The 27,437-nt window shown below is 51.0% G+C and overlaps 2 protein-coding genes across 5 annotated transcripts; both read right to left on the bottom strand.

Annotated features, from left to right (window-relative positions):
- Positions 1-2,085: 2,085 nt before the first annotated feature.
- Positions 2,086-5,992, bottom strand: SERTAD3 (SERTA domain containing 3). Of its 4 annotated transcripts, none has more exons than XM_512665.8 (2): positions 5,449-5,992; positions 2,086-3,319 (listed from the first exon to the last, which is right to left on the bottom strand). In XM_512665.8, exon 2 carries the CDS (start codon positions 3,311-3,313, stop codon positions 2,723-2,725), a length of 591 nt encoding a protein of 196 aa, XP_512665.2. In that variant the 5' UTR covers positions 3,314-3,319; positions 5,449-5,992; the 3' UTR covers positions 2,086-2,722. The 4 variants fall into 4 exon arrangements, with proteins under 4 accessions (XP_512665.2, XP_016791482.1, XP_063657784.1 ...); XM_016935993.4 differs by having other exon boundaries at positions 3,556-5,972; XM_063801714.1 differs by having other exon boundaries at positions 5,523-5,575.
- A 3,039-nt stretch (positions 5,993-9,031) lies between these two features.
- Positions 9,032-26,939, bottom strand: BLVRB (biliverdin reductase B). The gene is made up of 5 exons (XM_009435602.5): positions 26,686-26,939; positions 19,608-19,772; positions 19,382-19,471; positions 12,591-12,719; positions 9,032-9,289 (listed from the first exon to the last, which is right to left on the bottom strand). The coding sequence occupies exons 1-5, from the start codon at positions 26,762-26,764 to the stop codon at positions 9,132-9,134; spliced, it is 621 nt and encodes a 206-aa protein (XP_009433877.1). The 5' UTR covers positions 26,765-26,939; the 3' UTR covers positions 9,032-9,131.
- Positions 26,940-27,437: the final 498 nt, after the last annotated feature.

The raw sequence follows: 27,437 nt of genomic DNA on the forward strand, positions 1-27,437 counted from the left end.
ATACAAAAATTAGTCAGGTGTGGTAGCACGTGCCTGTAGTCCCAGCTACTTGGGAGGCTGAGGCTGAGGTGGGAGAATTGCTTGAGCCCATCAGGTGGAGGTTGCAGTAAGCTGTGATTGTACCGCTGCACTCCAGCCTGGGCGACAGAGCCAGAGACCCTGTCTCAAAAGAAGAAGAAGAAAAAAAAAGGCACTGAAGGTTTCAAGGAGGAAGACATGATTCAATTGCCATCATATTGGGATGCAGACCTGGTTGCTTACCTTTTATTTTTATTTTTTACAATTCCACAGCAAATATCCCACCTGGTTGCTTTTTTTTTTTTTTTTTTTTGAGATGGAATCTCGCTCTGTCACTCAGGCTGGAGTGCAGTGGTATGATCTCAGCTCACTGCAACCTGTGCCTCCTGGATTCAAGTGATTCTCCTGCCTCAGCCTCCTGAGTAGCTGGGACCACAGGTGTTTGCCACCATGCCCAGCTAATTTTTTGTATTTTTAGTAGAGACAGGGCTTCGCCATGTTGGCCAGGCTGGTCTCAAACTCCTCACTTCAGGCAATCCTCCCGCCTTGGCCTCCCGAAGTACTGGAATTACAGGCCTGAGCCACCGCGCCTGGCCTGTACCTGGTTGCTTTCTTTAGATCCTCTGGGCCACCTCATTCCTCTCTCTCTGGATTGGCACCCACCTCTTCAGGTTATCCCTCCACTTTCTGACAATGACCCCTTCAGGTTGAGAAATCTGGCTTTGACCCAGAAACCACAAGCAAAATCCCCATCCTTTCTCCACCCATGGACTATACTCAGGTGTTGTTCCTCCTCGCAGCCCTTCCAGAAAAGTCCCTAATGCTGTGTAGCTCACTTGCTTCATCTCTTCAAAGACCATTGTAAAGGCATAGCCTGTACAGGTATCACATTACCTCTTCCTTCACTTCCTTCACCTCCTTCTCCTCTCCCGTATCTCAGCAGCCTGGGCTTGTACCTCCGAAATAAAGCATCAGCACAGGTCAGGCACAGTGGCTCATGCCTGTAATCCCAGCACTTTGGGAGGCTGAGGCAGGCGGGTCACTTGAGGTTAAGAGTTGGAGACAAGCCTGGCCAACATGGTGAAACTGTCTCTATTTTTAAAAAAATACAAAAATTAGCTGGGCGTGGCGGCAAGCACCTGTAGTCACTGCTATTCGGGAGGCTGAGGCAGGAGAATTGCCTGAACCCGGGAGTGGAGGTTGCAGTGAGCCAAAATCCTGTCATTGCACTCCAGCCTGGGTGACAGAGTGAGACTCTGTCTCAAAAAAAAAAAAAAAAAAAAGCATTAGCACCATGATTCTAATCTGGGCTCTGCTTCCTAGCCAACTCTCCTAAAGAGGTCTTTTAGTACTGGGGGTCTTTGGGCATTTTCTTGCCCCTCTGGGCTCAGCAGCACATTCAGTGACACATACTCCGTGTGACTCAGTTTCTCCCTCCTGTGCCCACCCACGTGGCTGGTTAGTCTAAGAAGCAACATTTATAATAGTGAAGGACAAGGCTCTGGAGGCCATTTCAGCGTAGCTCCCTGGTCCTTGTTCTTCCTAGCTGTGTGGCTCTGAATTAAGTGACTTGTCCTCTCTAAACTTCTGGTTCCTCCTGTATAAAAAGTGGTAACAGTACTTACTTCTATATAATTATGAGGATTAACAGACTTAATTCAAATAAAGTGGCTAGAACAGTGCTCTTAACAAGCACTAATTTTTTTCTGAGGCTGGAGTGCAGTAGTGTGACCATGGCTTACTGCAGCCTCAACCTCCCAGGCTCAGGCGATCCTCCCAACTCAGCCTCCCCAGTAACTGGGACTACAGGCTGCCATGCCTAGCTCCTTTTTGTATTTTTTGTAGAGGCAGTGTTTCGCCACATTTCCAGGCTGGCCTCAAGCAGATCCTCCCAAAGTGCTAGGATTCCAAGTGGGAGCTAGAGCACTCAGCCAACAAGCACTCAATAAATGTCATGTACAATGATACACCTACCCCAACTATGGCACGGAAGTGGTGATGATGTTTAGGAACTTACCAGGTCCCCCCCACTGACCCAGTGAAGTTTAGAAACATTAGACAACATCCCTCCTTCCAAAATACTTTTATTAAAAAAAATTACAAACAATCCAAAAAAAAAAAAAAAAAGCCACCACAAACTCTGCCTTTCTTTTAAATAACGCGGCATGGAGCAGTTTGGTTTCCACCCTATTGCACGTGGTCCGGCCTGGTTATGAAATCAGGAGGCTGCTGAGACTGGGGTCCTGCCGAGGAAGTGGGGTTCAGCCTGGAGGGAGGAGACCAGCCCCTCCCACCCCCTCAAGGTGCAAGAGGCAGAGCCTGGGTTTCTATAGCAACCTGGCAGCACATCCCTGTCATCCTTCGACAGGCCCAGCTTTATCTTCCCTGAGGCCCCAGTGGTCACAGGGGAGTGGGAACTAGCAAGAAAGGTGGAAGAAATGTGTAAGTGGAAAATCAGACTCCCAGAAAGAGTCTCGTTAAGGCATTTGGAATAGATAAATTAATTCAGGAAGACCCACCTTCACAGAAGGTTGGGGTAACCAGACACACACACACATGCAAGACAGTTTGTGGAACCCTGAAATGGGAACAAAGGAGGCCATAGTCACTGCTTCGAGCCCCCACAAAAACACACACCCAGAGTTGCATTCAGGGATCCAGGCCACCGAAGATGACATGAGGAAGGATCCCCTCTATCACAGTTTTAGGACCCCAGAATGATTTCCATGATGTGATCCAGTTCATTCCACTCCCAGGAACCTGGGGCACAGAAGAGGTTGTGAGGAGGCTCTGGTGGGGCCCGTGCAGGCTCCTTTTCTACCGCAGATGTGTCAATGTCCAGAAAGAAGTCATCCAGGCCAGAGTCCCCCAAGTACCGGGAGCTCAGAGCTTCTAAGAAGACTGGATCAGGCTGGGGTGGCACTTCATTCTGGAGGCCAAGGGGAGTCACTGGATTCTGAGGGGGCTCAGTCCCATCCATGGAGGTGTCCAGCTCCCTGAGGATAGAGCCAATGGTGGCTGACAGGGAGAAATCCTCCTCGCCCAGGAAGAGGGGCTCGGGGGGCAGGGCAGGGGCGGGAGCCAGGCGAAGTGCAGCCTGCAGCTGTTGGAGGGTGTTATGGATGAGGACATGCCTGCGGAGGCTGGGTGCTCGGGGGCCCAGGCTGCGCTGGACTTTGTCTAGGGAGATGCGGAGCAGGGCTTGCTGGTAGCTCTGAAGGCCTGCTGGACTCCACTCCCACCTCTCCTCCTCCTCTTCCAAATCAGAGTGTTTCCTCTTCAAGCCTCCCACCATGATGCCCTGTAGAGAGAAGAGGCGCATAGGGGAAGGTCAGACACCAGACACCGTAGTGCTGGCTCAAATCCCACTTTCTCAGGCCTATTGAGTTGTTAGTGATTTTTAATCATCGGAATCTCAGTTTACTGATCTATAAAATGAAGGCTGTCTGAATCCTACAAGGCTAAGAAGGTGAGTACATATACGATTAAGAAAATAAGATCTGGCCTTAAGTACAGCTAGATTTAAATCTCACTTACTTGCCTGTTGTGGCCTCAAACAGTGAATTTACATCCATGAGAATCAATTTCCTCATCTGCCAAGTACGGATCCTAACTCAAGTTCCTCTAAGCCTTAAAACTGTTCTTCCACAATATTAATTTCTTCAAACATGGAGCACGAAAGACAAGTGTGGAGCACAGAGACCTGGATTGGAAGTAGGGAACCCCAAATCTGAATTCTGTATTGGAAACTGCTCAGCTGCGTGATCATGGGAAGTGATCTGAATGAGTCAATTCTCAGGGCCTCAGTTTCCTCATCTGTAAAATGGGGACTGTAAAAAAATACTTCTCACCACCTCTGTCAAGGAGATGCCACGTATCTATAGGGCCCACCACACAGGAAGTGCTTAATGAACAAGAGTTGTGTTTGTTTTTTGTTAGAGACAGGGTCTCGCTCTGTCGCCCAGGGCTGAGTGCAGCAGCGCTATCACAGCTCACTGCAGTCTCGAAGTCCTGGGCTCAAGCGATCCTCCCGCCTCAGCTTCCTGAGTAGCTGGGATTACCACCACACCCGGCCTCGATCAAGAGTTAATTGCCAGTTATTCGCTCAACAGATTTACTGAGTGCCTACTATATTCGAAATCTCCTGGAGCCCTGTTGGGGAACCTATGTTGAGATTCTTCTTCAACAGTCGGGATATTTCTATGTCCTCTTCCTTAACCGACTGGGAGCGCTCCCAAGAGTAGGAAAGGGGCCTGTCTCATTCCCTTTGCCCGCGCTTTCAGATTCCCCCAAAGCGCGCCCCATAGGAAAACTTGGCTAGAACTCAGCTCAAACCAAGCCCCGCCCCCTCGGGGGTCCCACTCAATCAGACCGCGACACTGTAAGGCCCCGCCCCCCCATGGGTCCTTACAGAGCATCCAGGAACGCCCCAATTTGGCCCAGGGGCTTCTGGGAAACGGGGGCCAACAGCCGCCAGGTACACGAATTGACGTGGAGCACGCACTACAATCCCCAGAGGGCTCCGCCCGTCCAGGGGACGAGCCACCCCCCTCACCCCGCTCTCCCTCAGGGCATGCGCACAGGGGCACAGGCGGGTGGGGGAAGGGAACCCGGACGTCCAGCTGCCGGCGCCCGCCGAGCCCCGCCCTCCATTGCCTCCGGGGCCGCGAGTCTGAGCTCCAGGCCCGGAACACCCCTCCCCCACCCCAGAGTCCGGCTCTAAATTTGCTTTCTCCCGGTCCCTCCGTTCCTTGAAAGTCCGCGATTCTCCTTCCAAACTGCCCTTGGATCCAGAGACCCAGATCCGAACACATCGCTCAAAGACGACAATGCTCCGATCTAGTTCGGGAGACTACGTATCCTAATTCTGATACTTCCTCCCACTTCTCCTAGTCTCCTGACTTTCAAACGCCCCTGGACTTCACCTCCAAACTCGCTGTCCGGCTCCAAGACCCGAACATTGAACTCTTCCCGGCAACCCCCTTCCCCCGCCAGTGCGTCTTGGAGTCCCAAGAATCCTTGACCCTAGTTCTCTCGCTTCTCCAAATACTCAGAATCTCAGCTCCGTACCTCTCACACCTTTTCCAGAACACGATAAAGCCCCGAATTCAACCCGTCCGGAAGACCCAAGTGGAATCGAATCTCCAGGTTCCCTGTCTCAAAAGTTCCTCCCCTCTGTTCTCTCGCTTCTCCAAAAGCCCAACGTCCCAGCTTCAAACTCCCTCCACTTGAAAATACTGCCCCAACAACCTCGCCTCCCCTCCTGGGTCTCGAACTCACTCTCAGGTCCCCAGACCCTCCCTATCATCACCCTGAATCTGAGGCCCCCTCCCCCGGTCCCACCCAGACCCCGCCTCCGCAAGTCCCCGGGGCGCGCTTCTCTCTCCCCTAGCCTAAGGTAAATTCCCAAGCCAGGCGACCACTCCTCACCGCAGCTGCCAGGTTCGCCACGACCACCTCCTGGAACGCCCACAGCGTCGCGACCCGCCAGTGCCAGGACCCACCAGTGATCGGCTGGAGCCTCGCTCACCTCGGCGGGGCCTCTCCGTCTGGCCTCTGGCCCACCAGCCCCGCCCCGGAGCCGAGCCGCGAGCCGCGATTGGCTGGAGTCCCGCCCGCCGCGGGGCGTCGATTGGCTGGGCGGAGCCATCCGCCCGTGCCCCGAGACGCCGGATCCGCCCACCCCTCCCTAGTGCCCCGGGCCATTTAAAGAAGTGCAACTGGCAGGGGGCGGGGCAGCGCCTCCGGGGTGGAGGGCGGCCGGTCCAACAGAACCACTTCCTTCCACTCAGCTACAGTCCTCGCTCCAAGATCGTCACCATTGCTCCCTGCGGTTCCTTTATGGTAGGCCTGGACTCAACCGTGGAGCCAGAGGGGCTGGCATGCCCCTCCCCAAGTCGCTGTGCAGGCGGGCGGGGCCGAGCAACCGGAGGAGGCCGCGCCCCCGGGGCTCCGAGGGAGGACGCTGGGGCGCGGGGGATGACGTAGCGAAAGACCAGCCAATAGTGTGGCGCGGCCCGCGTTGCCTAGGCGATCGTAGCCTCGCCCCCTTGCTGCCCCTCCCGCCCCCTATACATTACCGCGCGGCCCCTTCTTAATCCTCAGGTTTTCTCAGCACGTCCTCTGGTGGTCCCACCTAGGTCTTCTGACACCCTCTTTCCTTCCCCGCTCCATCAAGATGACTCCTCTGCTACTGTTCATGGCTTCCTACCCACCCCGAATACAAACTTCAAACTCCTTACTTTTGCCACAAAGCCCCTCACGACCTTGCTTGATGCGTTCTCCTGGTTCTCTCCGATCCTGCCCCATTGAGTCACTTCCAGTTTTTCTAAAATGGCTTCAAGCTCCCATTCACCCCATCAGGAAAACGAAAGGATTTTCTCTGTTTGTTTTCTTCCCTGCTTTACCCCAGTGTCTACAACAATGCCAGGTACATAATAAGTTCGCAAACATGACAATAAAAGGCCTCTGGATCTTTATTATTAATATTATTTTTTGCCGGGCGCAGTGGCGCACGCCTGTAATCCCAGCACTTTGGGAGGCGGAGGCGGGCAGATCACTTGAGGTCAGGAGTTTGAGACCAGCCTGGCCAACAATGGTGAAACCCCGTCTCTACTAAAAATACAAAAATTAGCTGGGCGTGGTGGCGCACGCTTGTAATCTCAGCCACTTGGGAGGCTGAGGCAGGAGAATCGCTTGAACCTGGGAGGTTGAGGTTGCAGTGAAGGCGAGATCGTGCCACTGCACTCCAGCCTGGGTGACACAGAGATGGGGGAGGGGGGGAGTGGGGGTTTTCTTGTGTTGCCCAGGTTGGTTTTGAACTCCTGGCCTCAAGCAATCTTCTCGCCTCTGGATATTTAAACTTGTTTCCTCATCCTCAAAATATACCCTCAATTCCCAGGCTGCTTCTCAGAACACATTTCAAAGGTTTCCTCCTCTCCGAAGCCCTCCCTGGCAGTCCAGGTTGGGTTAGGATCCATTCTAGGATTCCATGGCCTCCTGTGCCGCCATCCCAGTCCTGGATTGTCAGTTACTATATGGACTGAGGAACGCCCCGCCGAGGGCAGGTACCAAGGATATCTCTGTCAACCACCTCTTGGTCTGCAGGATCACCTAGCACAGGGCTGGACACGTAGCAGGTCCCAGTGAAAGTTTGCTAAATGCTCAGGAATGTGACAGAAAAATAAGGCAGAAAGAAGACACTGCTAGTGTCCTGAAAGCCCACACCCGTAATGCTCCGCCCCTACAACGAGTTTCCCTAAGGGGAGGAGGCAGTTTTCTCCAGGCCACCTCTGGGAAGGGAGGTTTAAGCCTCCTCAGACCAGTTCTTGCCGGTTGGAGTTTGTCAACCAAGTCATCCTGATGTTTGCAGGATAAATGGGAGGGGAATAGGTAGGTGGGTGGTGTGGGTTGGAGGTAGGGAGAGAGAAGTGTCTTAGCTCACCCAGGCCTAGGGAAGGTGTCCCTGGGAAAAAAAGAAAGGGACAGTAGGTTCCAAAAAAGGACATAATTAGGAAGGAGCAATTCTTCCCCTTACTCCTCCAAAACCTGCTCCTCCTATAGGGTCCACAACTCAGGAAAGCCCTACTGCATTTGGGTTTTTGTTTTTGAGACGGGGTCCCACTCTGTCGTGGATGCTGGAGTGCAGTGGCGCACCTTGGCTCACTGCAGCCTCAGCCTCCCTCCTGAAGCACTAGTGTAACTCTGTCCCCGGGTTACAGCCGTGTGCTTCTTTCTGATGCCTCCCCTCCACCCCTCACCAACTGTCCACGCAGGCTCCCAGGCATTCCTCACACCCACTCTCTCCTCCCTTCCTTACAGCTCCTCCTCCAACTCCCTCTGGGCTATCAGCCTCCATTCCTGGACCCTTCCTTTCCACCTTCACAGAGTAGCCAAAGGAAGCTTCATAAAACACCCAACTGTCCCCCCTGCCTTACCTCTCTGGTGCTCCACTCCTTGCATAAATCCTCAAAATAAAGCACAAACTTTTTTTTTATTTTCAGAAACAGGGTCTGGATCTGTCCTACAGGCTGGAGTGCAGTGGCCAGGCCTTGACCTCCTGGTCTCAAGCCATTCTCCCGCCTCAGCCTCCTGAGTATCTGGGACTACAGGTACATACCACCATGCCCAGCTAAGTTTTTAAAAATTATTTTGTAGAGATGGGGTCTCACTATGTTGCCCAACCTGGACTCCTGGCTTCAAGCCATCCTCCCACCTCAGCTTCCTGAGTATCTGGGACTATAGGTGCACACCACCATGCCCAGCTAAGTTATTATTATTATTATTATTATTATTGAGATGGAGTCTCGCTCTGTCACCCAGGCTGGAGTGCAGTGGCACAATCTCGGCTCACTGCAACCTCCACCTCCCAGGTTCAAGCGATTCTCCTGCCTCAGCCTCCTAAGTAGCTGGGATTACAAGTGTGCATCACCACGCCTGGGTAATTTTTGTATTTTTAGTAGAGACAGGGTTTCACCATGTTCGCCAGGCTGGTCTTGAACTCCTGACCTCAAGTGATCTACCCGCCTCGGCCTCCCAATGTGCTGGGATTCCAAGCATGAGCCACCATGCCTGGCCAGACTCAATAAACTGTTACTGGGCGGGGCTCAGTGGCTCACGCCTGTAATCCCAGCACTTTGGGAGGCCGAGGCAGGCGGATCATGAGGTCAGGAGATCAAGATCATCCTGGCTAACACGGTGAAACCCTGTCTCTACTAAAAATACAAAAAAATTAGCTGGGTGTGGTAGTGGGCGCCTGTAGTCCCAGCTACTGGGGAGGCTGAGGCAGAGAATGGTGTGAACCTGGGAGGCGGAGCTTGCAGTGAGCCAGATTGCGCCACTGCACTCCAGCCTGGGCGACAGAGCAAGACTCGGTCTCAAAAAAATAAAAAAATAAAAATAAACTGTTACTGAACAAATGAATGAATGCATACCAAGCAAATCTTACACAGTGGCAGGCAGACACACCAAAATACTCAGACAGAGGCAGAGAGAGGAGGAGTCACACAGTCGGTTTCTCTAGAGTAATTTGAAGCTCTCGGCTCAACATTTATTGCCCCCTTCCTTTGCTCCTCATGTCCCAGAATGCCACCCTCCCAGATGGGGACAGAGTGCTACTGGTACTGGTGGGAGGGGTAGGTGCTGTGTCCGTCGTACTCATCGGTGGTGAGGCAGCGCAGCATGAAATGGCCCAGGTCATGTTTGGAGATGACCCTTGAGGGCCCTCGTCCATCCAGGGTCACTGTGTACGCCCCAGTTAGCGGCTGGTCTCCTATGAAGTAAAGACAAGACGGGCTGGATAAAGCAGACACCTTTCCCTTCCCCCAAAATTCGACCCCCAGAAAGACCTTCCCAGGGTGCCTACTGTGTGTCCAGCCTGGGTGGTGTCACAGCCAAGAATGGACTTTCCATATGCAGGTGCTCATCTATATCCTTTGCTTCATTCATTCGATAAATCCTTATTGATTACCTATTGTGTGGCCAGGTGCTGGTCACCCAAGCAAGGGACAAAGCAGACAGGAATCCCCTGCCCTGGCCAGTGGCGGTGGCTCATGCCTGTAATCCTGGCACTTTGGGAGGCTGAGACAGGAGTATCACTCAAGCCCAGGAGTTTGAAACTATCCTGGGCAACACAGGGAGACCCTGAGTCCACTAAAAATACAAAAATCAGCCGGGTGCAGTGGCATGCCCCTGTAGTCCCAACTACTCAGGAGGCTGAGGCTGGAGAATTGCTTGAGCCAGGGAAGTTGAAGCTACAGTGAGCCATGATCGTGACACTGCACTCCAGCCTGGACGACAGAGCAAGACCTTGTCTCTAACAACAACAACAATAACAACAACAAATATATATATATATTTGTCAGATAGATAGATATATATCTATCTGACAGTAACCAACTAAACTTAGGGATAAAATGTACCATCACCCAAACAGAGACAGGCTGGAATTATGCACAGTATGGAACACACACCCTTGGCTGTGTGTTTGCTTGGGACAAAGCAGACAGGAAGCTCCTGCCCTGGCTGGGCACGGTGGCTCACGCCTGTAATCTCAGCACTTTGGGAGGCCAAGGTGGGAGGATCACTTGAGCTCAGGAGTTTGAGACCAGCCAACATGACAAAACCACATCTCTACAAAAAATGCAAAAATTCGCTGAGTGTGGTGGCTTATGCCTGTAGTCCCAGCTACTTGGGCAGGAGAATCACTTGAGCCCGGGAGGCGGAGGTTGCAGTGAGCCAAGATTGTGCCATTGCGCTCCAGCCTGGGCAACAGAGGGAGACCCTGTCTCAAAAAAAAAAAGGAACACACACCTTCACCCATGTGGCATTCCTGCCCAACATGTTTAATCTGAATCTGTGACAAAACAGCTAGAAAAATCCAGAATGTGGGCCTTTAAAGTCACCTGGCCTGGTTAATGTTATGAGAAACTTAAAGAAAAAGGGCAGGGTGGGTTGAATTTTTTTTTTTTCTTTTTTGGATAGAGTCTTGCTCTGTCACCCAGGCTGGAGTACAGTAGTGCAATCTTGGCTCACTGCAACCTCCGCCTCCCAGGTTCAAGCAATTCTTGTGCCTCAGCCTCCCGAGTATCTGGGATTACAGGTGTCCGCCACCACACCTGGCTAATTTTTGTATTTTTAGTAGAGACGGGGTCTCACCACGTTGGCCAGGCTGGTCTCGAACTCCTGACCTCAAGAGATCCACCCGCCTCAGCCTCCCAAAGTGCTGGGATTACAGATGTGAGCCACCACCCTGGCCTGACAGTTGGGGAAATTTTACTACGGAGTGGATACTAAATGATATGACAGAGTAAATGTCACTTTCCTTAGGTGTGAGCATGTTTTGTGTGCAAATATCTTTCTTTTAGGAGATGGCTATCTAGGTATTTAGGAGTGAAGTGCGACAATGTTGCAATTCCTCTCAAATGATTAAGCCAAATATACATATGCATATATTTTTTCACAATATATTCAGCAAAATCTAACTATATATTCATGGAGAGAGAGAGAGGAGGAGAGAGGGAGAGACAACAGGATAAAATGCTAAGCATTGAACCTAAACAAAGGGCTGATGTGTATTCATAAACCTTTAATGCTTTCAAATCGGGAGGTGTGGAAGTTTTCACACACTTGGCTGGGTGTGGTGGCTCACGCCTGTAATCCCAGCACTTTGGGAGGCCAAGGTGGGCAGATCACGAGGTCAAGAGATCGAGACCATCTTGGCCAATATGGTGAAACCCCGTCTCTACTAAAAATACAAAAATTAGCTGGGCGTGGTGGCACGCGCCTGTAGTCCCAGCTATTCGGGGGGCTGAGGCAGGAGAATCACTTGAACCCAGGAGGCAAAAGGTTGCAGTGAGCCAAGATCGCACCACTGTACTCCAGCCTGGCGACAGAGCAAGACTCTGTCTCAAAAAAAAAAAAAAAAAAAAAAAAGCCAGGCGCGGTGGCTCACGTCTGTAATCCCAGCACTTTGGGAGGCCGAGGCGGGCGGATCACAAGGTCAGGAGATTGAGACCATCCTGGCTAACACTGTGAAACCCCGTCTCTATTAAAAAATACAAAAAATTAGCCAGGTGTGGTGGCGGGCGCCTGTAGTCCCAGCTACTCAGGAGGCTGAGGCAGGAGAATGGGGTTTCACCATGTTAGCCAGGATGGTCTCGATCTCCTGACCTTGTGATCTGCCCGCCTCGGCCTCTCAAAGTGCTGGGATTACAGGCGTGAGCCACCGCACCCGGCCATTAATATCTATCTTTTCTTGTCTTTTTCTTTTTTTTTTTAGACAGGGTCTCACTCTATTACCCAGGCTGGAGTACAGCAGCCTGGGCAACAGTTTATTGCAGCCTTGATCTCCTGGGTTCAAGCCATCCTCCCGCCTCCCAGTAGCTGGGACCACAGGTGTGTGCCACGACGCCCAGCTAATTTTTTTTTTTTTTGTAGAGATAAGTCTATGTTGCCCAGGCTGGTCTCAAACTCCTGGGCTGAAGCAATCCTCCCGTCTTGGCTTCCCAAAGTGATGGGATTACAGGTGTGAACCACCATGCCTGGCCTATGTATCTATCTATCTATCTATCTATCTATCTATCTATCTATCTATCTATCTAATCTCTATCTCCCATACTAGAAATGTAAGCCATGGCAGGGCATGGTGATGCAGGCCTGTAATCCCAGCTACTCAGGAGGCTGAAGCCCCAGAATCCATAGACATAATGGATTAAACCATTAGCCAGTGGTAATCCCCTCAACCTTCAATCCCTCACCACTCCCCAGAGGTGAAAGTCCCAACCCTGTAATCCAGCCTTAGTCTTTCTGGTGACCAGACCTGAAGCTGCCTAGGGGCTGCCAGCTCTCAGTGAACTCATTAGCATAGAAAAAGACATTTACCATTTTGGAGATTCCAAGGATTTTAGGAGTTGTATGCCAGGAAACAGGGACAAAGGCCAAATATATGTGTCACAATATCATAGGAAGGTTTGCAATTTTAGGGTGGTCAGGGAAGGCCTTGCAGATCTCCCCAGAGGGCAGGAGGGAACAGGCAGATGGCATTGGTGCCACCAGGTCCCTGCCCTGCTTACCTATGTGTGGCGGCATCACAGCCACGTACTTCAGGCCTGATTCCTGCAGCACCTTGTGCATCCGGATGTGGTCATCAGTCACAGCCTGCAGTCGTGGGGGCACCTTGGTAGGGTCCCAGAGCAGGAAAGCTGGAGGGGAACACAGGGCAGGATCAGCCTGGGCTCTCTTGTCTTTTTTTTTTTTTTTTTGAGACAGAGTGTCGCTTTGTCACCCAGGCTGAGTGCAGTGGCGCAATCTCGGCTCACTGCAACCTCTGCCTCCCGGGTTCAAGCAATTCTCCTGCCTCAGCCTCCCCAGTAGCTGGGATTACAGGTGCACACCACCAGGCCTGGCTAATTTTTGTATTTTTAGTACAGACAGGGTTTTGCCATGTAGGCCAGGCTGGTCTCAAACTCCTGACCTCAGGTGATCCACCCTCCTCCACCTCCCAAAGTGCTGGAATTACAAGCATGAGCCACTGTGCCCAGCCAAGGGCTCGCTTGTCTTGATGCCAGGACAAAACCCTGCCATGGCTGACCATTGCTTTCCAGTTGCAAAAACAGGGGAGTCCTCTGGGGCTCCTCTTTCCCTCACACCCCAGGTAAGAGCTGTCTGCTGATCACAATAATTCCAAATCTGACCTCTTCTCACTCCGCCTGGTCCTGTCCACTGTTACCTCTTGCCTGGACCAGCCCAGCAGCCTACTCCCTGGTCTCTCAGCCCCTCCTTCCCTCCTCCCAAGGAGCCCGTGAACACCCCTATCAGTTCACATCCATAGCTCCATCTCACTCAGGGTAGAAGCAAAGTCCCCATGGCCAGCCCTCAAGGCCCCACCTGATATGGCCCCATCAGCCCTCTGACGTCCTTGCCTACCCTGCCTACCACTGTCTCTTACACGCCTCTGCTCCAGCCAGGTTCTGCCTCCCAGCCTTGGCAATGTCTGATTCCTCTGCCCCTGATGCATTTCCCTCTCTTTTTTATTTTCTCTGAGACAGGGTCTCATTCTGTTGTCCAGGCTGGAGGACAGTGGCGTGAACATGGCTCACTGCAGCCTTGACTTTCTGGGCTGAAGTGATCCTCCTGCCTTAGCCTCCTGAGGAGCTGGGACCACAGGGGTGAGCCACCAAACCCCACTATTTTTTTTTTTTTGAGACAGAGTTTCCTTCCCTCTTGCCACCCAGGCTGCAGTGCAATGGCATGATACCGGCCAAGCCTGGCTAATTTAAAAAAAATTTTTTAGGCCGGGTCTGGTGGCTAACCCCTGTAATCCCAGCACTTTGGGAGACTGAGGAGGCCAGATCGCCTGAGGTTAGGAGTTTGAGACCAGCCTGGCCAACATGGTGAAACCCCATCTCTACTAAAAATACAAAACTTAGCTGGGCATGGTGGTGCATGCCCGTAGTCCTAGCTACTCAGGAGGCTGAGGCTGGAGAATTGCTGGAACCCTTGAGGCGGAGGTTGCAGTGAGCTGAGATCGCGCCACGGCACTCCAGCTTGGGAGACAGAGCAAGACTCCATCTCAAAAACAAAGCAGAACAAAACAAAACAAAAAAAACAAAAATTAGCCAGGTGTCGTGGTGCATGCCTGTAATCCCGGCTATTCTCAGGAAGCTGAGGCAGGAGAATCCCTTGAACCTGGGAGGCAGAGGTTGCAGTGAGCCGAGATCGTGCCATTGCATTCCAGCCTGGGTGACAGAGCAAGACTCCGTCTCAAAAGAAAAAGAAAAAAAAATTTTTTTTTGTAGCGATGGAGGTCTTACCAAGTTGCCCAGGCTAGTTTTGAACTCCCGGGCTTAAGCGATCCTTCCATCTCGACCTCCTAAATGCTGCGATTACAGGTGTGACCCAGGACCCTTTGCCATTTCCCTCTCATAGCCACATGGCTCCCTGTTTTCTTTGCAGACTTTGCTCAAAGGTCACCTTTCCATGCAGCTTTTCTTGACTGTCCTGTTTAAAATTGCAAAATCCTGTCTCCCCCAGCCCAGTTTACCAATCCCTTTTCTTGGGGCCTTGTTTTCTCCCTAGGACCCTTCCCCTGCCACCACACCCTAGAGTTATCCTGTGACTCTATCACATTTCCTGCTCCAATCCCAGCCCTTAGAAGCATCTGGAACATTGTAGGTACTTACTAAATATTTGTTCAGGAATTAGCTTTCAACAAGCTATAACTTGGCCAAGCTACACCAGCTGACATTTATAGAACTTTTACCTCAAGCCAAGAACTATGCTAAATATTTTTAGGAGCAGTTTCGTGAATAGTTAAAGAGCTTGGGTTTTGCCTAAAGTCAAGTACTGGATCGACCACTGGCCAGCTTCTTGTTTCCTCATGTGCAAACTGGGATGATATAAATTGTTCAAAGGCTGGGCAGAGTGGCTCACACCTGTAATCCCAGCACTTTGGGAGGCTGAGGTAGGAGGATCAGTTGAGCCCAGCAGTTCTAGACTCACCTGGGTACGATGGTGAGACCTGTCTCTACAGAAAATTAAAAAATTAGCCAGGCGTGGGGACCTGTGGTCTTAGCTGCTTAGATGGCTGAGGCGAGAGGATCGCTTGAGCTCAGGAGTTCGAGGCTGCAGTGAGCTGTGATTGCACCACTGCACTCCAGCCTGGACAACAGAGCAAGACCTTGTCTCAACAAAAAGAAATAAATAAATAGTTTGAGTAATATTAGTGGTTATAAAAAGGTGTGTCACAGAGACCAGCCTGGGCAACAAAGCCAGACCCTGTCGCAACAAAAAAATTTTAAAAATTAGATGGGCATGGTGGCACATGCCTGTGGTCTCAGCTACTCAGGAGGATCCCTTGAGCCTAGGAGTTGGAGGCGGTAGCGAGCTATGATGACATCATTCTCACTGCAACCTCCACCTACAAGTTTCAAGTGATTCTCCTGCCTAAGCCTCCTGAGTAGCTGGGATTACAGGCGTGTGCCACCACACCTGGCTAGTTTTTGTATTTTTGGTAGAGACGGAGTTTCACCATGTTGGCCAGGCTGGTCTCGAACTCCTGACCTCAAGCAATCCACCTGCCTTAGCCTCCTAAAGTGCTAGGATTACAGCGTGAGCCACTGCGCCTGGTCTAGGATTTCCTCTTTACAGATGAGAAAACTGCGGTGCAGAGTGTGAAGTGGGTTTTTGTCTGCAGCCTCCAGTCTCCAGTTCACAATCTCAAATCCAGTCTCTAACTTACCCCTAGTTTCTTTTTTCTTTTTTTTTCTGAGGCAGTCTCGCTCTGTCATCCAGGCTGGAGTGCAGTGGCACGATCTCAGCTCACTGCAAGCTCCTCCTCCCGGGTTTACGCCATTCTCCTGCCTCAGCCTCCCGAGTAGCTGGGACTATAGGCACCCGCCGCCACGCCTGGCTAATTTTTTGTATTTTTAGTAGAGACGGTGTTTCACTGTGTTAGCCAGGATGGTCTCAATCTCCTGACCTCGTGATCCACCCACCTTGGCCTCCCAAAGTGCTGGGATTACAGGCGTGAGCCACAGCGCCCGGCTGTTTTGTTGTGTTTTGAGACAGGGTCTTGCTCTGCAGCCAAGGCTGGAGTGCAGTGGTGCCATCACGGCTCACTGCAACCTCTGCCTTCTAGGCTCAAAGGATCCTCCTACCTAAGCTTCCCAAGTAGTGGGGACCACAGGTGTGTACCACCACACCCAGCTAATTTTTTGTATTTTTTTTTTGTAGAGATGGAGTTTTGCTATGTTGCCCAGACTGGTCCTGCACTCCTGGACTCAAGCAATCTGCCCACCTTGGCCTCTCAAAGTGCTAGGATTACAGGCGTGAGCCACTGTGCCTGGCCTTACTCTGGGTTTCTTTCTAATCCTCTCAGATGCCTCCATAAAAAACAATCCTCCCCAAGCCCTAATGGATAAACTCCAAGCTCCTTAGATGACAAAAATCTTTCTAATCTTTTACCTTGACATTTGAATATGGAGGGAAGATTAAACTCTAATAATTAGAGGCTGGAAGATAATTAAAGTGTGACAATAGCACTGTGGTGCTGGAAGAGAAAGGTCCTTTTTCTTGGGACTTGCCGAAGGTGTCTGTGGGTGTGCAACTCCATTTCAAATAGTTTAGGAAGTCTGGGCGCAGTGGCTCATGCCTGTAATCCAGCACTTTGGGAGGCCAGATCACTTGAGGTCAGACCAGCCTGCCCAATATGGTGAAACCCCATCTATACTAAAAATACACACACACAAAATTAACCAGATGTGGTGGCAGGCACCTGTAATCCCAGCGACTCAGGAGGCTGAGGCAGGAGAATCCCTTGAACCCAGGAGGTGGATGTTGCAGTGAGCCAAGATCACGCCACTGTATTCCAGCCTGGGTGACAGAATGAGACTCTGTCTTAAATAAAAACAAACAAACAAAAAACCCAAATAGTTTAGGAGAACAAAACCAAAATCTATTTGTGTATGTGTATGTGCATAGATAAACCAATTACAAAACACAATCACAATTTTAAAATCAGGAATATGGCTGTTGGCCAGGTGCAGTGGCTCAGGTGTAATCCCAGCACTTTGGGAGGCTGAGGCTGGTGGATCGCTTGAGTCCGGGAGTTTGGGACCAGCCTGGGCAACATGGCGAAACTCAATCTCTACCAAAAATACAAAAATTAGCCAGCCTTATAACCCGGTCTCAAAATAAATAAATAAATAGATAGATAGATACAAACTTAAAAATAAAAAAAGAAAAGGAATATGGTTGTTCACACGACTATTAACTTTTCTGTTTAAAAATTTTTATAATAAAAAGTTAAAAAGTATATTGAGGACCTACACATTGAAGTAAGCAGCCATGATGTATGTAAGCTAACTTCAAATGGGTCAGAAAAAAAACATTGTGTGTCTGTGAACAGAGGACGATAGGTGTACTGGTGTCCTTTCAATTTTTCTGTAAGTTTAAGATCATTTCCCGATAAAAAGTTAAGCTGGACTCAATGGCTCATACCTGTTGCCCCAGCTATTTGAGGGGCTAAAGTGAGGGGATTCCTTGAGCCCAGGGGTTCAAGGGTACAATGAGCTGTGATCAGGCCACTGCACTCCAGCCTGGGTGACAGAGCGAGACCTTGTCTCTATGTTTGTTTTTTTTTAATGAAAAAAAAAAATCCTGGCACACCTAAGACTTTAATATTTAGAAAACAATCTAAACAAAAAAAAAATGAGAAAAAAGAAAGCAAATTAAATCAATTTTACAGGTTTGTCTTTTTCATGGAAGCAAAACTTAACCACTTAAATTGGTTTTTAAGACATGGGAGAGTCTGGACGTGGTGGCTTATACCTGTAATCTCAGCACTTTGGAAGGCTGAGGTGGGAGGACTGCTTGAGGCCAGGAGTTCAACATCAGCCTGGCCAACATGGCGAAACCTTGTCTCTACCAAAAATACAAAAATTAGCAGGGCATGGTGGCAGGCGCCGGTAATCCCAGCTACTCAGGAGGCTGGGGCAGGAGAATCACTGTGGGCCACGATCTTGGTCCCAGGCACCATGAACCCGGGAGGTGGAGTGGCGGTTGCAGTGAGCTGATATCACGCCACTGCACTCCAGCCTGGGCAATGGAGTCAGACTTCATCTCAAAGAAAAAAAGACATGGGAGAAAAAAACAAAACTAAAATTAACAGCAGACCATTCCAATCTGCGAACAAAAGTAAGACCTTGTCTCTACAAAAATATCAAAAAATTAGCCAGGTGTGGTGGTGCATGCCTGTAGTCCCAGCCGCTTGGGAGGCTGCAGTGGGGAGGATCACTTGAACCCAGACTGAGGCTGCAGTGAGCCATGGTTGCACCACTGCACTCCAGCCTGGGTGACAGAAAGTCTCAAAAAAAAAAAAAAAAAAAGTGAACCATTCTGAAATCGCAAGTTTACTTGTGTATTACTTTTCCATTTCAAAGCTTGAGGAAAAAAGCCATAAATGATTTTGCTTCCTACCCTCCAACTAGGTCTGGCCTCCAGGCCTCTTTGCTTGCTTTGTCCTCTGCCTGGAGTGTAATTACAATCATCAGGCAGCCCTCCCTCATGCCACTTCCCTTTCCAGGGAGGCAATTTGTGTCATGAAACACACTTGAGGTCAGGAGTTCGAGACTAGCCTGGCCAACATGGCGAAACCCTGTCTCTACTAAAAATACAAAAATTAGCTGGGCATGGTGGTGCACACCTGTAGTCCCAGCTACCTGGGAGGCAGAGGCAGGAGAATCACTTGAGGCAGGAGAACCACCTCTGGGAGGCGGAGGTTGCAGGGAGCCAAGATCACGCCACTGCACTCCAGCCTGGGCATCAGAGCAAGACTCCATCTCAAACAAACCTCAAAATAACTATAAATAAATAAATAAATAAATAAATAAATAAATGATTATACAACTATTTGCTTAATGTCCATGTCCCCATAATCGGGAGCTCTGTGAGGGCAGAGACCTAGTGTGTATCCACAGCTCTATCACTTCCTCTGGGAGGCCCACCCTGACCTCTCTCAGCCTAAGTCAGACGCCTCCTCTGGGCTCCCATAGTCCTGTAGTTTCTCCCATTGTGGCCCTATCCCCTCTGCCTGTCTCCCCCATCCCAGCTCCGATGATCTGGATGTCAGTTTGATCATGGATCTGTTTACCACCTCTCTCTGTGAGCCTTGTGTGTGCAGGGCCCAGGGCTGTACAGGTCACCACTGTGTCCCCAGCATCACCCAGTAAGGTTCAGGCACACAGCTGGTGTTCAGTAAATGCACAGTAACATGGAATGGCTTCAGCGTCACCTTTCAGAGGCCCCTGGGCTGCCTCCCCAGTACCCCCCAGTTCAGCCCCACCTCCATGATCCCACCACCCACCCGAGGTGCAGGCCACGACCTTGTCCACACCATGAGCCTTCATGGCTGCCACAATGTTCCGGGCGCCCTCGGACATCACTGTCGTGGGACCTTAGAGGGGACAGAGAGTGGCTATCACTGGTGGGCGGCGGCGGCGGCAGGGGTGGCAGGGGCGGGGCCGGGGGCGGGGGTGGCGCTGGGGGCCGAGGTGTAGGGGAGGGCCGTGGGCAGAGGGGGGGCTCAGTACTGAGGTCATTGCGGGTGCCCAGCAGCACGATGACAGCGTCCTGCCCAGCCACGGTCTTGTCCACATCGGCTGCCTGCAGAACATCCCCCACTACCACGTGGGCCGGCTGGGGCCCCTCTGATGGCAGCCTGGAGGAGTCCCGCACCAGCACTGTCACTTCGTAACCTGTGGGCAAAGAGGAGCAGAGAGCCTGGTCAGTGGGCTGGCACTCTTGGGCTCCAGGAGCTGGGTCCTAGAAGCCACCATGAACTCTCAAATCCATCCCCTCCTCTGTTCTGGGGAAGTGGTCGTCAAACATTTTTGGTTTTTTCTTTTTGTTTGTTTTGTTTTTGAGACAGGGTCTTGCTCACTTGCCCAGGCTGCTGTGCAATGGTGCAGTCACAGCTCACTGCAGCCTCAACCTCCGGGGTTCAACTGATCCTCCCATCTCAGCACCCCAAGTAACTGGGACCACAGTGCGCACCACCACACCCAGCTAATTTTGCAATCTTTTGTAGAGAAGGGGTTTTGCCATGTTGCCCAGGCTGGTCTTGAACTCCTGGGCTCAGGTGATCTGCCTGCCTCAGCCTCCCCATGAGCCACTGCGCCGTGGCCTTCAAACATTTTTGCTGGCATACCTACAGTTGATGCTTAGTATTGGGCTGATTATTAAAATAGACCATACCTTGGCCAGGCATGGTGGCTCACGCCTGTAATCTCAACACTTTGGGAGGCTGAGGCGGGCAGATCATCTGAGGTCAGGAGTTTGAGACCAGCCTGGACAACATGATGAAACCCCATTGCTACTAAAAATACAAAATTAGCCAGGCATGGTGGCACATACCTGTAATCCCAAGTACTTGGGAAGCTGAGGCAAAAGAATCACTTGACCCGACAGGCGGAGGTTGCAGTGAGCAGAGATTGCGCCAGTGCACTCCAGCCTAGATGACAAAGCGAGACTCTATCTCAAAAAAAAAAAAAAAAAAAAAGACCATACCTTCATGATAATTCATAAATAATCTGAACTGAAGCCTCCAAGCACCACACCCTGTAAATTCCTTACCTTCTATTTATTATTATTATTATTTTTTGAGACGGAATCTCACTCTGTAACCCAGGCTAGAGTGCAGTGGCACAATCTCGGCTCACTGCAACCTCCGCCTCCCGGGTTCAGGCACGTGCCACCACACCTGGCTATCATTATTATTTTTTTTGAGATAGAGTCTCACTCTGTTGCCCAGGCTGGAGCACAGGGGCATGATCTCAGCTCACTGCAACCTCCGCCTCCCGAGTTCAAGCGATTCTTTTGCCTCAGCCTCCCGAGTAGCTGGGACTACAGGCGCATGCCACCACATCCAGCTAATTTTTGTGTTTCTAGTAGAGATAGGGTTTCACCATGTTGGCCAGGCTGGTCTTGAACTCCTAACCTCAGGTGATCCACGCACCTTGGCCTCCCAAAGTGCTGGGATTACAGGCATAAGCCACTGTACCCAGCCAGCAACTTCCCTACCCTCTAACAACTAAAGGGTTAATGCAGGCATTGCACTGGTCTCTGTCTCCCATCCATGGTCCTGGAAGAAACTGAGGTTCTGAGGGGGACATGGGTTGCCTACAGACTGACCAGTGCTGGGATTGGTCCCAGCCCCTGCTGCCCAGCCTTACTGCTGGGAAGCCCAGCCCTCCTTTAGTGCTCATTAAAGATTTTTAATATTGTCTTAGTATGTTCCTTCCCAAAATAATTTTGGATAATTTTGTTTCTCTTCAACACACACACACATACACACACATTTTAAAGTTCACAACTAACATATTTCTTCCTTTGTTTTAAACATTGGCAAAGGATGTTAACATTTGGGTATACTGTAATAGCAATATATATATATATATATATATATATATATATATATATATATATATATATATATTTAGAGACAGGGTCTTGCTCTGTTGCCCAGGCTGGAGTGCAGGGGCGCCAATCATAGCTCACTGTAACCTCAAATTCCTGGGCTGATGCCTATTATAATCCCAGTGCTTTGGGAGGCCAAGACAGGAAGATTGTTTGAGGCCAGGAGTTTGAGACCAGACTGGGCAACAGAGTGAAACCCCATCTCTGCAAAAAAAAAAAAAAAAAAAAAAAAAATCTAGCCAGGTGTGCTGGCGCAACCTGTAGTCTCAGCTACTCAGGTGGCTGAGGCTGTAGTGAGCTATGATTGTACCACTGCACTCCAGCCTGGGCTACAGAACAAGACTCTGTCTCAAAAATAAATAAATAAAATAAAATAAAATAAAATAAAATAAACAAAAAGTTTAGGCTACTACCTGGCACAGAAATAAGAGCTACCTGGTGCTGGGCGCGATGGCTCACGCCTGTAATCCCAGCACTTTGGGAGGCCAAGGCAGGTGGATCACCTGAGGTTGGAAGTCCAAGATCAGCCTGACCAACACAGGGAAACCCCGCCTCTACTAAAAATACAAAATTAGCCAGGCATGGTGGTGCATGCCTGTAATCCCAGCTACTCGGGAGGCTGAGGCAGAAGAATCGCTTGAACCCAGGAGGTAGAGATTGCAGTCAGCTGAGATTGTGCCATTGCACGCCAGCCTGGGCAACAAGAGCGAAACTCCGTCTCAAACAAAACAAAACAAAACAAAACAAAACAAACAACAACAACAATAAACATAAAAAACCAAAAAACCCAAAAAGACACAATAAAAAAATTAAAAAAAGAGATGGGGTTTTGCATGTTGGCCAGGCTGGTCTCGAACTCCTGGACTCAAGTAATCTGCCTGGCATGGCCTCCCAAAGTGCTGGGATTACAGGCATGAGCTACCGAGCGTGGCCTATTACACCTTGTAATCATTTTGCAACTTTATCTCCTGGCCTGATCCAGGCCTACGTCTCCTTCCTGGTCCCTTGAAATGCCCTATGATAAAACCCATGCTCCTCATGCCAGCCTTCCAGGCCCCTCGGGATCTGGCTTCTCCTCTCCAGGCTCTGCTGAAGCCTCTGCCCTCTTCACCCACAGCACATTTTCTTTTTTTTTTTCTGAGACGGAGTCTCGCTCTGTTGCCCAGTCTGGAGTGCAGTGGCGCAGTCTCGGCTCACTGCAACCTCCATCTCATGGGTTCAAGCGATTCTCCTGCCTCAGCCTCCTGAGTAGCTGTGATTACAGGCGCCTGCCACCATGCCTGGCTAATTTTTTTGTATTTTTAGTAGAGATGGGGTTTCACGATGTTAGCCAGGCTGGTCTCGAACTCCTGACCGTGTGATCCACCTGCCTCAGCCCCCTAAAGTGTTGGGATTACAGGCGTGAGCCACTGCACCCGGCCCCAACTGCTCTTCTTTCAGTTCCTCAAATGCATGGTGCTGCTTCCTGCCTCCTGGACTTTGCACGTGCTGTGCCCTCTGCCTGGAATGCCCTTTACCCTCTTTACCCGGTCCCCCCAGTAACTTGTACTTCCTCTGTCACAGCCCTCTTTATGCTGACCTGCAGCAAACCAAGCACCCTGTGGGTCCAGGAACTGTGTCATATTTTCTGCCATCTCCCTGAACCTTTATAAACACAAAAGCACAGGCATTACTGCCCCAGGGACCTTGATCCAAACTCCAGCTCTGCCACTTACCAGCTGAGGAACCTCATGCAACCTCTTCCGTGATTGGACCTCAGCTTCCTCATCTCTGAAGTGAGGATCACAGCACCAGCCTCCCCGTGCTATGTGACCACCTTTCATAGGGGAATGACACAAGATCTGTGCTGCCCTCACACATGGGGGAGCAGCAGGGGCTTGCATGGGCCAATATGGGCATTCTTTTTTTTTTTTTTTGAGATGAAGTCTCACTCTCTTGCCCAGGCTGGAGTGCAGTGGCGCAATCTCAGCTCACTGCAACCTCCGCCTCCCAGGTTCAAGCGATTCTCCCACCTCAGCCTCCAGAGTAGCTGGGATTATAGGTGTGCACCACAACACCCGGCGAATTTTTTGTATTTTTAGTAGAGATGGGGTTTCACGGTGTTAGCCAGGGTGGTCTCGATCTCCTGACCTTGTGATCCGCCCGCCTCGGCCTCCCAAAGTGCTGGGATTACAGGCGTGAGCCATGGTGCCTGGCCTCTTTTTAAGCTTTTTAAAAATCTCAGCCATTGGCCGGGCGTGGTGGCTCACGCCTGTAATCCCAGCACTTTGGGAGGCCAAGGCGGGCGGATCATGAGGTCAGGAGATGGAGACCATCCTGGTTAACACGGTGAAACCCCATCTCTACTAAAAATACAAAAAAAATTAGCTGGGCATGGTGGCAGGCGCCTGTAGTCCCAGCTACTTGGGAGGCTGAAGCAGGAGAATGGCTGAACTCGGGAGGCGGAGCTTGCAGTGAGCTGAGATTGTGCCACTGCACTCCAGCCTGGGCGACAGAGTGAGACTCTTGTCTCAAAAAAAAAAAAAAAAAAAAAAAAAAAAAAATCAGCCATCAATACAAAAAATTTCATTGCCTAACCTGGTGTACACAAACGCATACATATATAATTAAAATGAGTTTCACAAAACTAATACTTAACATGTGATACATTTTGATACTATGTCATCATTTGTTACCCTATATTGTTGATACCCATATGTTTCAGATCTCATTGTAACTCACAGTTTGAGAAGCATCAGGTTGCAACAACCCTGCAAGGTAGGTATCATTATCCTGTCCACATTGATGGGGAAACTGAGGCAATTTTAGGCAACCGGGCCAGGATCACACAGCTAGTAGGTAGAGAAGGTTGAATTTTTACCTAAGTAAGTCTGATCCAGAGACTGCAAAATTCAATGCTAGTCTAAGTACTTCCTATATAAGATCTCATTTAATTATCCCAAGAGCCCTAGGGCAAGTACTACCAGTTTTGTCATGATCTTACACATATCTAGGTACACAGATGACAAGGCATTTGGTCACAAAGGCTGTAAGCCGCAGAGCTGGTGACTTGAATGTGGGCAGGCTGGCACCAGAGTTCATGCCTGTTAAGACTCTTGGCCCTACAGAACCATTGTGAACTCCAGTTAATCCAAGCCCCTTCTCCCTCCCTCCCTCCCTCCCTCCATCCCTCCCTCCCTTTCTTCCTTCCTTCTTTCCTTTCATCTTGCTGTGTCACCCAGGCTGGAGTGCAGTGGTGCAGTGATGCAATCTTAGCTCACTGCAACCTCCCAGGTTCAAGCGATTCTTGTGCCTCAGCCTCCCAAGTACCTGGAATTACAGGCACGTACCACTGTGCCCAGCTAATTTTTTTTTTTTTGAGACAGAGTTTCACTCTTGTCGCCCAGGCTGGAATGCAGTGGCGTAATCTCGGCTCTGCACAACCTCTGCCTCCCGGATTCAAACTATTCTCCTGCCTCAGTCTGCCGAGTAACTGCGATTATAGGCACCAGCCACCATGCCCGGCTAATTTTTCGAATTTTTAGTAGAGACGGGGTTTCACTATATTGGTCAGGCTGGTCTCGAACTCCTGACCTCGTGATCCACCTGCCTCAGCCTCCCAAAGTGCTGAGATTACAGGCGTGAGCCACCGCACCCAGCCTCTTTTTCTTTCTTTTTATGTATTTTTTTAAATTTTAGAGACAGGGTCTCACCCTGTCACCCAGGCTGGAGTGCAGTGGTGCAAACACAGCTCACTGTAGCCTTGAACTCCTGAGCTCAAGCAATACTCCCACCTGAGCCTTCTGAGTAGCTGGGACTACAGGCATGCATCACCACGCCCAGCTAATTTATTTTTATTTTTTTGTATTTTTGTAGAGATGGGGTCTTGCTATGTTGCCCAGGCTAGTCTCAAACTCCTGGCCTCAAGCCATCCTCCCGCCTTGGCCTCCCAAAGTGCTGGGATTATAGGCATGATCCACCGTGCCTGGCCAGCCCTTCCCTTTGCTGAGGGGGACAGCAAAGCTGAGAGCTGGGAAGAGATTTTTCAGAGCCACAGCTCTGAAGCTCCCTAGGCTCCAGTTCTTAACCCTCTGAGTGCAGTCCCAGCTATGACCAGCAGGGTGGGCGAGTGGAATTCGGTGGAATTAGTGGATTTCCAGGTGACTCAGCACCTCTCAACTTCTCTCTCTTACTTCCTTCTCCATTACTCCCGAATAAATGCTTATCAGCAAACTGGTTTTTACTGAGAGGCCCACAGCTCCCCACTCTCCACAAGTCAAGATCCTCACGTGGTCTCCCTGGGGAATGGGAGAGTTATGGACCTAGAGAAGAACTTTCAGAGTCCCTCCAAGAGAGAGAGCAGAGTGGGGTCCTGTTGGCCTCCACCCTTTTGGGGCACGCAGATAGTCAATATCTTCAGCGTCCCCAAGGCCTGCAAGGGTGGGGACCCATATCTGGAAGTCCCAGGCCCAGCTGGGAGTTGGTCAAGTCTGGGCTGGGGGCAGGGAGTGCTGGGGGATGGTTATCCCCTTTTCTGCCCTCTCTCCTGGGGCAACTCCAAATTTTCAGCGCTCATTGACTTTCCCAGGACTGCTGTCCCCAAGTCTTCACTCATGTCTCTCTGTGACTCCTTCCCATTAGGTACTCACAGCAACCTGACCCCCCAACTTTTTCAGTTTCCAGCCTGGGGACTTGTGGTGGTTAAGAGCATGAGCTGAGTTCAAATCCCAGTCCTGTCAGTTAACAGCTGTGTGATATTGGGCAAGTCACTCTCTGGGTCTCAGTTTTCTCATCTGTCAAGTAGGGTGATACTAGTTCCCACCCCATTTTGAAAGCTCTCATGTGAAGAGACGACAGAGCAAGCTTGGCTTAGTAAATCCTCTCTGGGAGTGCGAACAACCACCACCACAACCACAATAATGACAACCGCATTGCATAAGAGCCCTGGACTTACACACGACTGTGCCAGTGGAGTCCTCCCGGGGCTCCCAGGGCTCCCGGGGCCAATTCCTCTCTGGCTTGGACTCACATAAACTTGGATCTCACATCTTTCCCCATTTCTGCCCCCGTGGCCACTTGCTTTGGCCCCTGAGTCCTCATACACCTGGCCGGGGCGCTCATGGCCCCAATCAGCCTCGGCCCGACCCCATGGTGCCCCTTCCTAAAGTTCTGCCCGTCTGTCCCGTGACATGCCCCGCCCGCCCCGGCTCATGCCTGCTTGCACCGCCTGCGCCAGGGTGGTGAGCCCGGTCTGGCCAGTGGCGCCGAAGATCGCGATCTTCTTGACGGCCATCCTACGGGATCGTGGGGGTGCAAGGCCTCAGAGTCTCGGCACGCGCGGGAACCCACTGGCTGCTGGGCGGTGCTCTCTGCCCTACTCAAGCAGGAACAACGGGGCGGAGCTGGCTCGAAGGGCCACGCCTCAGCCTCTCTCCGCCCGCGGCTCAGGTCAAGGGGCGGGGCCAAACGCGGATGGGCGGGGCAGGCTTGCATTCGCTCACCGTCCAGCACCGCCCTCTCTGCGCGCCACTTAGACTGGAAGGCGGGGCCACAGAAGGCCACGCCTCCACATAGCAACAAATAGAGTGGACGGAGCCGAGATAACTTGTCACTCAGCGCTCTGCCTCCGCGCTCCACCTCCCGGAGAGGGGCGGGGCCAGGCGAGCCACACCCACGGCCTCTTGTAGCTCACGCCCCCTCTCCCAGAGCCTGGAGCGGATCTGGGGCGCACTCTAAGCCCCAGGGCCTCCCAGAACCAGCAAGGGGAGAAAGTTAGGGAGGACAGAGTGTGTGTGTGCACTTGGATGTAAGACACTGTGTCACGGCGTACCTATGCACTTATATGACCCAGTGTGACTCAGTGACCCGGAGGGCAAGCAGGACTGTGGGTGACACCTTGTGTCATCCTCTGAGTGTGATCCCGTGTTACAGTGTGACTACACGTGCGTGACACCACGTGTGGCAGG

This window comes from Pan troglodytes, chromosome 20, assembly GCF_028858775.2.
Source record: "Pan troglodytes isolate AG18354 chromosome 20, NHGRI_mPanTro3-v2.0_pri, whole genome shotgun sequence".
NCBI classification, from domain to species: domain Eukaryota; kingdom Metazoa; phylum Chordata; class Mammalia; order Primates; family Hominidae; genus Pan; species Pan troglodytes.